The sequence below is a fragment of the Hippocampus bargibanti genome, linkage group LG11, assembly GCF_051943395.1.
Source record: "Hippocampus bargibanti isolate YZ-2025 linkage group LG11, ASM5194339v1, whole genome shotgun sequence".
Classification (NCBI taxonomy): domain Eukaryota; kingdom Metazoa; phylum Chordata; class Actinopteri; order Syngnathiformes; family Syngnathidae; genus Hippocampus; species Hippocampus bargibanti.
Window position 1 is genome coordinate 3466158 of NC_142744.1, and position 10931 is coordinate 3477088.

At 41.7% G+C, this 10931-nt stretch overlaps 1 protein-coding gene across 5 annotated transcripts in view; it reads left to right on the forward strand.

Moving 5' to 3' along the window:
- Positions 1-10918, forward strand: part of LOC148891167 (protein APCDD1-like) — a 30120-nt gene extending 19202 nt beyond the window's left edge. For 4 of the 5 annotated variants that reach the window (XM_089007698.1, XM_089007699.1, XM_089007700.1 and 1 more), the window contains 4 exons: positions 6705-6882; positions 6952-7477; positions 8738-9059; positions 9992-10918. In XM_089007698.1, coding sequence (XP_088863824.1) covers positions 6705-6882; positions 6952-7477; positions 8738-9059; positions 9992-10434 — 1469 coding nt within the window. In that variant the 3' untranslated portion in view covers positions 10435-10918. Of the gene's footprint in view, positions 1-1743; positions 3613-6704; positions 6883-6951; positions 7478-8737; positions 9060-9991 lie in introns of all 5 variants that reach the window. The other variant, XM_089007697.1, reaches the window with a different exon arrangement.
- The last annotated feature ends 13 nt before the right edge of the window (positions 10919-10931 follow it).

Sequence of the window (10931 nt, forward strand, 5' to 3'; positions counted from 1 at the left end):
ATTTATGTATTTATTTACCTATTTCTTTCTTTCTTTTTATTTTATTTATTTATTTATTTAAGGGCTTATATATTTATTTTCTTTCTTTCTTTCTTTTTATTTTATTTATTTATTTATTTAAGGGCTTATATATTTATTTATGGGCTAATTAATGTATTTATTTATTTACCTATTTCTTTATTTATGTATGGGCTTATATATTTATTTATGGGATAATTAATGTATTTATTTATTTATTTGCCTATTTATTTATGGGCTTATATATTTATTTATGGGCGAATTAATGTACTTATTTATTTACCTATTTCTTTATTTATGGGCATATTTATGTACATATGTAATTATTTTTTTTTAATTTGCAATTATTTGTTTATTAATTTATTTATGTTTTTATTTACCTATTTCTTTCTTTATTTGTTTTTATTTATTTATTTACCAATTTCTTTATGGGCTTATTTATTTATTTGTTTATTTATTAGTGGGTTCATTAATGTATTTATTTATGGGTTTATTCATTTGTTTATTAATTTATGTATTTATTTACCTATTTATTTGCCTATTTTTTCTTTCTTTGTTTTTATTTATTTTTTTACCAAATTATTTATTAATGGGCTTATGTATTTATTCATGGGCTAATTAATGTATTTATTTATGGCTTTATTTATGTATTTATTTATTTATCTATTTCTTTTTTCTATTTATTTATTTACCAATTTATTTATGGGCTTATTTGCGTTTTTATTTATGAATTTATTTTTTGGGGGTTTATTTATTTCTTTGTTTTTTGTTTGTTTATTTATTTATTTAGTGACTGATTTATTTATTCATTTATTTGTTTCTTTGTTTTGCTGTCCGATTTGCATCTTTGTCACTTTTTTTGTTTGCTTTTAATCTGCTCCCATGATAAATTGCAAAGACTCTTGACGCGTCTTTGATGTCTACCAAAACATTGATTACATTGAGTTGACTGAGTCATATTGTGTGCCCGAGGCGGCGACGTTGTTCCATTATCCCGTGTGAATGTCGTTAATACAAAACAGCAACGTGGAAAAAAGGCTTGGTTACCCCAGAGAAGATGGCACCCCTCCCAAGGGGGGAAAAAAAATGCTTTTAGTGTCATCTTCATGCACTTCCCCCATTGCCTCCCCAGCTTCTATTCTCCCATCATTCCAGTGCACTTATGCACTTTTGTCCAAATTCATCACGAGATGACACGCGGGCTGTTTTATTCGGCAAACGAGAAAAGCTCTCTTTGCACATGGGACACATGTTTACCCCATTAAAATGTTTTTGGGGCCCTCTCTCAGTTTATCTGGATCTCATTTTGTCATCTCGGCAGATTGCAGCAATTGTACAGATGGCTTATGCGGGTTATTTGTGGAGCCTGATTGATGGGATATTTTAACCTTGCAGTCTACACTCTGCTTTTGAACTATCAATAAAGTATATAAGACGATTGGAAAAGCAAAATAAAAACTAGAAAGAATGCATTTTGCCATTTAGTGACTGTCACTTCATCCTCATTTTTGGGCTAGTTTTTTTAGCCGATGATTCAAACGGGCCACCGTCGGACGTAAATACAAAGCAGACAGCTCATACACGGACGAACGGTATTTATCGTTATTAGTTTTCTTCTTAAGGTGATGGAAGCCATTTTTTTCCAGGGATGGAAACATTAAATATTTTGTGACCTTGCCGACTTATCGCAATGACTTGACAGTATTTTTTTGCTTCTTTTTTGAGGCCACACAAAGAGGGTGCAGTGATGCCGTGACTGTGCAAGGATCAACACACAAGAACAAGGCTCCCACTCCGATCACGTCATGAACGCCCCTTCCGGCCTCCTTGCAAATCCCATCAGGGTGTTTATCCGCATCCTGGATTTTCCGGGAGGGATCTAAAAGAGGAGGAAGAAGGGGTGGTGGAGCGTGGAGTGGAGCGTCTTAAGCTTCTAAAGAGTACATAGTCATTATTTGAGGGAGATTATTTGATCAGCTTGGGGTAACATTTTTTTTCTTGTCTTTGCTTGAAATTGCGATTTTAACGTACGTTTTGAGGTTGAAAGTAGGCTTAAAGGACAACCCTAGTCTCCGGACAAGTGTCGATAATTTGTAAAATGGCTTCAAATGACTTCTACTGAGCGTATTTTACAAAGATTCCACCGTATATAGCGATATTTTACGTTTTAAGACTCGCTCTGAACATTCAGGAAGTCTTGTTTTTGAGTTGGTGACGAGTCCGTACGTGACGTCACTGAAGGAACGCCCCTGACCGAAAAAAGGACACAAAGAGGCAGAATAGGGCGACAAAGCTCCATATAAGGAATTAATCAACCTGTGGAAACGGTGCTATAAAACGTTTTTCTGATGTCAGTTAGAAAACAAAAAAAAATGATGTCGGTTGTCCTTTAAGTAAGGGTATGGCATCAAATTATATATATATGAACAATAATAATAGAAATTATTTCTATAGCGCTTTGCTTTGTCACAGCTTCAGTTTTTGATTGCAGTGTCCTTGGGTGCTTTGAAAGGTGCTTGTAAATTAAATTATGATGATGATGATGATGATGAATATTTTTATTATTACTATTGTTGTTGTTAAAGCGCTATATAAATCAATATGTACTGTCTGGTATAATCATTCCAATTAGCAATTATTGTTGTCGTTTTTTTTCAATTAGTTTCAAGGTTGTTTTTGTCTTACTGTATTTTGTATAGTCTCAATATCAAGTCCCATCTCAAAAGCCACCTATTTAAAATCACATTTTCTGTGTAGCTCTCTCTCTCTCGTTTCTATTTATAATTGTATTTTATTTATGATTGTATTTTATTTATTATAGTACCTGTGCTTGTCTGTGACTGTAAAGTGTCCTTGAGAGCTTTGAAAGGCACTTAAAATGTAATGTATTATTATTATTTATTATTATATCAGGTTAGTTACATTTTCAAATTTGTGTTGGACTTTCATAGCATGGTGCTGCTTTTCAAAAGAGAATTTAACATTTATAACGCTTGTTTTTGTTGTTCATTATGTCTGTCGTACAGTTTCCCTTACTGTACTTTTTGTTTAGGTTAAAAATATATATTTCAAATTAAATCTTTTAATAGTCGGAGGACACCAAATGATTCCCAACTCATGAGTCGTTCATGGCGATTTGCATCCTCGTTGACATTTTGACGTGGAGGACCCATCCCACCCACGACAACCTCGAGATTTTTCCACGCCTCCTAACGCCAAATGCTGCCTGTCTGCCGCTGCTGCTCAACACGTTCGCTCGCTCGCTTCCCATCCAACCAACAGTGAAGAGTTTGCCTAACTCAGCAGTCTCGCCCTTCCATTTGATTTCAGTTTATTTCATGCTCAAAACTAAAGAATCCTCCATTTTGTCAACCAGCGCCACCATCTTGTTCGTTCCCGAAACCAACATGTGATTGTAATTTTCTATTTGTTTTCTTTTCTTTTTTTATTTTATTTTAATTCCATCTGGAGAAAAAAAAAATCAGCAAGCTCGTTTTTTTTAATAAAAGCAGAAAGGAGTTAAAGTGACGAAATTGAAGCTTTTTGGACCGGCAATGGACTCTTTTTTGCTTCTCTTCATTTGCTCCGGTTTGGGTAAGCAACTCGACGTATATGGCGAAGTTTTCCCTCAATAATTTCGCGTTTATTGGATAAAACAAACAACGTCCTCATCTTCATAACATTTTAAAGTTACAACTAGCTAGCGAGAGCTTTATATAATACGATGTATTATTTACAAACGTAAATTGTTTTACATGCAATCTTAGCTACAAGTGGACCTCCACCAAGCACTAATGTTACATTTTGTGTATTTTTTTTCAAGAAGTAAAATAATATCGTAAGAATACACGAATGAATATCCTTTAAGGAAAAAAAAACACGGGTTTATGAGAATAAAGTTGGATTTTTAAAATAATTAACGTGTCCTTGGTGCTTTGAAGGGTGCTTGTAAATTAAATGTATTATTATTATTATAAATACATTGTTGGCCGGCAGGGGGTGATGAGCTATATTTCAAGGAAACATCAGGTGATATTGTTTAAATAAATTAATTATTCATAACACAACAGACTTCTCACCTTGAGGTCAGGGTTCAGCAACCTGGTGCTTACTACCAAGGTAACCCCAATTATTTATTTATTTATGTAATTGTTAATGTAGTTGTTTTAAGTATTTATTTATTAAAATACATATTTGTTTGTTTCATGTATTTAATCATTTTTTAAACACAGTAGATATTGATTTATATAGCGCTATAACAGATGAAGCTGTAACAAAGCACTCAACCTGGACAGTTATCATATACAAGAAAAAAAATGTGTATTTATTTGTTTATTTTATACTTAACAGAATCATTTTGAATGTGTCTTCAACAATCATATGATGGAAAATGGAGTTGATAATGACTTGATTTGTTGCCAAGCAGATTTGGAGATTTTTTTTGTATCTGTTTTGAAAGAAGCGAGCACCTGTTGGCATGCTGGCCTTAAACAAGCTCATTTATTTGTGAGAGGTGAGCGTGGGGCCTTGGGGGCGGGCGGGGGGGGGGGGGGGGGGGGTAGTGATGTGGGTTGTTTGAAGTAAAAACAAAAAAAGAAGTGCCGAATGGGGGTTTGCAGTCTGAACGTTAGCAGCAGAGCATTGTGGGACTTTTCCATTTCAAGATAAAAGCCGACTTTGTTGTGGGGAAGAAACTCAAAGAAGTTCAAGTGTCGTCTCATACTTGACTTGATGACGGATGAGCGACCGATGAGACCAGTCGATAATGTAAGGAAGTTCATGTCAAAGAGTAGCTTTTTACACACACACACACACACACACACACACACACACTCCACCCCCTGTCGACTATCCATCACTGTTATTTACACACTTTGATGGGGCATAGCAATCCAATTCTGTTTGCTTTGATGCCTTCAAGGACGTCACTTTTTTGTGGAAAAAAAATAACTAAAATTTGCTCCACTGATTTACTTTTTTTTTGTATTACAAGACATCCTAATTTATATAGCGCTTTCACAACAGCTGCAGCTGGAACAAAGCGCTTAACATTAATAGTCAACATAAAGCAAAATAATAATAATACAGTAAAGTCTCGTTATATCGATATCCAAGGGAGTCCGAAAAAATATCGATATAACCGGGACTATCGATATATCCAACCCTGTTTGCATGTAATTTTCTCCGTGCGTGCATAGAAATAGTATCGATATAACCGGGACTATCGATATATCCGATATCGATATAACGAGACTTTACTGTATAATAATACAGATATAAACATTGAATAAAATATACGCTCTATAAAGGTATGTACAAGTCCAACTAGAGAGAATACTACATATGTTACTACAAAAATGTTCGTATGTACCGTTGTTTGTAACTTGAATGTTCGTAAGTAGGGGAACATCTGTACTTTAAAGCAACCATCGCTGCACAGAAAATGTAGCTTGAATAAGAATCTGTTTTTGAAATATTGGGAAAATATTCAATCAATCAAATAATTTGACCCCCCCTGCAAGTCAGTCGACAATGGTTTAGCATGTTAGCATTAGCTCTGCTAGTACTGTCGAAAACAGACTTTTGAATCCCCCAATTTTCGTATTTTTCTACATGAAACCAATCATCTATTTGAACGTTTTGGGGTATACAAGAGGGAAATGCGTTCTGCTTTTGTTTGGGTTCGACTTGATCATTGCTTGTCAGGGTCGGTTCGCGCTGACGTTAGCTCAGCAATCGGCGCTTTGGAGCCAGCTGGCCGTGTCGTGTGTGCGCTTCCTAAGCTGTGGCAGTCTTGCGGGCGCTTTCATTTTTTGACATTTAGAGAGCAAACAGCCTCGTTTTACGATTGCCGTTGTTGCTAGGCGCGCCGGTGACTTCTGTGACCTCTGAAAAAAAATTTAAGCCACCCATAATTTCCGTTTATTTAATGAGCCGCTTTTTATAAACCACGAGAACAGTTGATGCAATGTTAAACTTTGATATTTTTAAATCTGAACCAAATGCTAATCTGTAAAACCCTAACTAACCCTAACTGTAAAATTACCGTATTTTCCAGTGTATAAGGCGCACCCAAACGCCTTCATTTTCTTCCAGAGATGACCCTGCACCTTATACACCGGTGCGCCTGATAGGTTAAGTCATATTGACCTGCAACAGGTCTGGCAACTACTGTCAGCACCTACCAACTACACTATAGCACCGGAGCGCCTTATAGACCGGAAAATGCAGTACCCACCCTCTCGAATCTGTAACCTAAACCGGATAAAAGGCTATTCAGTACTCCCTAAGACCCCCCCCCCCCCCCCCCCCCCCCCCCAACTGGTCACCTAAACCCTCACCTTGGATCTAAAACCTAACCAGAGGTTCCAATTCTTGCTCTCAACTGGTGTCTGGTGGTCCTGGACTGGTTCTAGTACTCAAATCCTCTGTCCTGAAAGGTTGGATAGGTCAACATAAGCCTGACGCCGGTGGTCCAAGACCCTGGCAAGGGCCCAGGATTTGGACCTGGGATTGATGCTTCATGGCCCTTACACTCCCTAACTAGACCTCCACGACTTGGAGTTTAGAGTTTCCGTGTTGTCTTCTAAAGATCTGAAATGGTGGAACTGACCTTCCTGTGCGACGGTCGATGAGCCTACCCCTAAAACTATCCGGATCCCAAAATATTTTTGTTGGTCGTGCAGGTTTGTCGGCATGTTTCTCTGCGGAAGACCGGTCGCGTTACTTCTCCTTGGAGAAAATCTACGGCCGTTCGGTGAAGGACTCCCATATGTGCCACCACATGTTGAAGCACCTTCACGACGGGGCCCGCATCACCGTGCAGATGCCCCCAAACGTGGAAGGCCACTGGGTGTCCACCAGGTCAGTCTCTCTCTGATCTTCCGGCGGTTCTTCGGGTTCTTCGTCCAGTCAACGTTTGATCCGTTTCAGCTGTGAGGTGAGACCAGGTCCAGAGTTCCTGACACGCTCCTACCGCTTCTACGGCAACAACACCTTCCAGGCGCACCAGTTCTACTACGAGGACAACCACTGCACCAAGCCCACCTACACCCTCCTGGTACGGGGACGCCTGCGCCTGCGCCAGGCCTCCTGGATCATCCGAGGCGCCACCGAGGCCGAGTACCATCTCCACCGAGTCCAGATCACGTCCCACGGCGCGGCGGTGGCCGAGGAGCTGAGCCAGAGGCTGAACCGGAGTTGCAGGGGAGCCGTGAGGGGACCCTGGGAGCCCCACGTGGCCTACGAGTTGTGGAGCGAGGAGGGGGGCTACAACTGCTCCAGGGAGCTCAACTTCGCCATGCACGAACTGCAGCTGCTGCGTTTGGAGAAGCAGTACATGCACCACAACCCGGACCACCTGGTGGAGGAGCTCTTCCTCGGGGACGTCCACACGGAACCCTCGCAGAGGCTCTACTACAAGCCCTCCAGCTACCAGACCCCCCTCCAAAACGCCAAGGTCAGGCCTGTTCGCCTCACTTTTCAGGGGAGGGGGTGGTTTTGCTGTTCGTGTTTCCATGTAATAAATGTTTCCGGACTATGTTAGAGGTTTTGGGGTTGTTTTTGAAGTGAATGCCTTAAACCAGGGGTGGCAGTCATTTTTTGCCACATTATAGTGACGGTTTCCTCTCGAGGACTGTTAGGAATTTAGGGAAACCATTTGAATGTTTCATCCCCTCTACATGTTAGCCAGCCAGATTGCGAACTAGCTAGCCACCCAGTGGGCGCATTAGCTACCTATCCTAACCTAACCTAGCTATCCAGATAGCGAGCTAGCTACCCAGATAGCGAGCTAGCTGCCTAGCTATCCACATAGCGAGCTAGTTATCTAGCGAGCCAGATAACGAGCTAGCTACCTAGCTAGCCAGATAACGAGTTATCTACCTAGCTAGCCAGATAGCGAGCTAGTTACTTAGCTAGCTAGTGAGCTAGTTACCTAGGTAGCTAGATAGCGAGCTAGCTACCTACTTATAGCAAGCGAGATAGCGAGCGAGCTACCTAGCTAGCAAGCCAGATAGCGAGCTAGCTACTTAGCTACCCAGATACAGAGCTAGTTATCTAGCGAGCCAGATAACGAGCTAGCTACCTAGCTAGCCAGATAGCGAGCTAGTAGCTAGCCAGATAGCGAGCTAGTTACCTAGCTAGCTACCTAGCTACCCAGATAAAGACCTAGTTATCTAGCGAGCCAGATAACGAGCTAGCTACCTAGCTAGCCAGATAGCGAGCGATCTACCTAGCTAGCCAGATAGCGAGCTATCTACCTAGCTAGCCAGATAGCAAGCGATCTACCTAACTAGCCAGATAGGGAGCGAGCTACCTAGAAAGCCAAATAGACAGGTAGCTACCTAGCTAACAAGCCATATAGCGAACTAGCTACCTACCTAGCAAGCCAGATAGCGAGATAGCTACCTAGCCAGATAGCAAGCTAGCTACCTAGCAAGCCAGATAGCGAGCTAGTTAACTAGCTAACAAGCCAGATAGCGAGCTAGCTACCTAGCTAGCCAGATAGCAAGCTAGGTAGCTAGCTTGATTTTTTTTTCATGACTGTGGATATCTGAATATAATAGTTTACATGTGATTGTTGTGTTTGAAAAGTGTGGTTAATACTTTGGTGGGGGGGGGATAGGGTTGTAAATGTTATAAAAATACGGCGAGGGAGTTTGAAAAGCTCCATTCGCGATATTAAACCTCACAGTCAAAACTGCGTTTGTCATGACAGAATCACGCGCACGGCTGCATCGCCTGCCGCATCATCTACCGCTCGGACCAGTTTCACCCGCCCATCCTGCCGCCGCGCGCCGACCTGGCGGTTGGCCTGTACGGTCAGTGGGTGAGCCGGCGGTGCGAAGTGCGCCCGGAGGTGCTTTTCCTCACCCGCCACTTCCTGTTTCACGACAACAACCACACGTGGGAGGGTTACTACTACCACTTCTCCGATCCCGTCTGCAAGCATCCCACTTTTACCATCTACGCCCGCGGACGCTACTCACGCGGCCTGCATTCCACGCGCGTCATGGGCGGTACAGATTTTGTTTTCAAAGGTGACATATTCTGCGCTATTAAAAAAAAAAAAAACAATCAACAACATGGCGATCTATTAGCTATTTATGAGCTATCTATTGGCTAGCTGGCTAGCTATTATCTGTCTGCTGACTGGCTGTAAGCTTTCTAGCTGGCGGCTATCTATTAGCTATCTAGCTAGCTTTCTATCTATCTGATGATAATAATAATAATACATTTCATTTCTAAGTGCCTTTCAAAACTCTCAAGGTCACTTTACAGTCACAGGCTAAGTTTTTCCATACTCAACCCGGAAGTAACTCAGAAAGCTAGCTAGCTGTCCAATCGTTAGCCAACAGATATCGAGCTAGATAGCCAGTCAGCTAGATAGCGATAGCTCTGAGGTAGCTAACTCGCTAGATAGCTAATAGCTAGCTACCTAGCTAATAGCTAAATCGCTAGCTAGCTAGCCAGATAGATAAATTCAAGTGAAGAGAGGAAACTTCACACACACGCCTGATTAATTTCATAAATCAATAAAACATTTTTGACCCGGAAAAAAAAATACATTTGAGTTACTTCCGGATTGAGGGAACGCTAGCGTATGTGGCTGCCGCTGCTCACCCACAGAGAAACTTTATCCTGCGACTGTAAAGTGACCTTGAGAGTTTTGAAAGGGGCTTAGAAATCAAATGTATTATTATTATATTATAGATAGCGAGCTAGAGCTAATAGCTAGCTAGCAAGAGCTAAAATGACTTATTTTAAATTTGGTCAGTGGAACATAAGGGAAACGATTCATAATAAAAATAAATCAAAAACAGATTATAGCTTATAGTGTGATAGCTAGAACTCAAGCTAATAGCTAGCTATTAGCTCAGTCTGAGCTAATAATAATAGCTAATAATATAGCTAATAATAATAATAGGTAGCTATTGGCTCAGTTTTTCTCACCGTCTCCTCCTTCCCACAGTGAACCACATGAGAGTAACGCCGATGGACTTTGCGACCACCTCGCTACTCAACGTGTTCAGCGGCAAAGATTGCGGCGCCGAGCGCTCGTGGCAGGTGGGCGTGGAGCAGGACGTGACGGCCACCAACGGCTGCGTGGCGTTGGGGATCCGCCTCCCGCACACCGAGTACGAACTGTTCCGCATGGAACGCGACGCCAACGGACGCTATCTGCTCTTTAACGGCCAGCGACCCAGCGACGGATCCAGCCCGGACCACCCGGATAAGAGGGCTACGTCCTACCAGCTACCGCTAGTGCGCTGCTCAGCTAGCAGTCAGGTTGCGGGACGCGGACCCGCGGGGGATGATACATCCCTGCGGCTTAGTAACGGCGGCGGGGAACGCCGCCGAATCGGGGTTGCAGCAGTGCTAGTAGCCATCGTTTTCAAAGGATGCTCGCTTTAAAATATAAAAACTAGAGGGAAAAAACAACCAAAGTCGCCTTTGGGGGGGATCGTTTTTTGGAACCCAAAGAGGAACAATCGTATCGATTGTGCGAAAAGGGCCACAAAATGGCCGCTTGAGTGAGTGTGGATAGCTACCTAGCTAGCCAGATAGCAAGCCAGCCAAATAGCTAGCCAGATAGCTAGGCAGATAGTGAGCTAGACAGATAGCTAGCCAGGTAGCTAGCTAGCTACCTAGCTAGCAAGCCAGATAGCAAGCTAGCTACCTAGCTAGCCAGATAGCAAGCCAGCCAAATAGCTAGCCAGATAGCTAGGCAGATAGTGAGCTAGACATATAGCTAGCCGGGTAGCTAGCTAGCTACCTAGCTAGCAAGCCAGATAGCGAGCTAGCTACCTAGCTAGCCAGATAGGGAGGTAGCCAGATAGTGAGCTAGCCAGAGCCAACGCCAGACAGACTTTGTCCCTACCACACAAAAAAAAAATAATAATAATAATAAT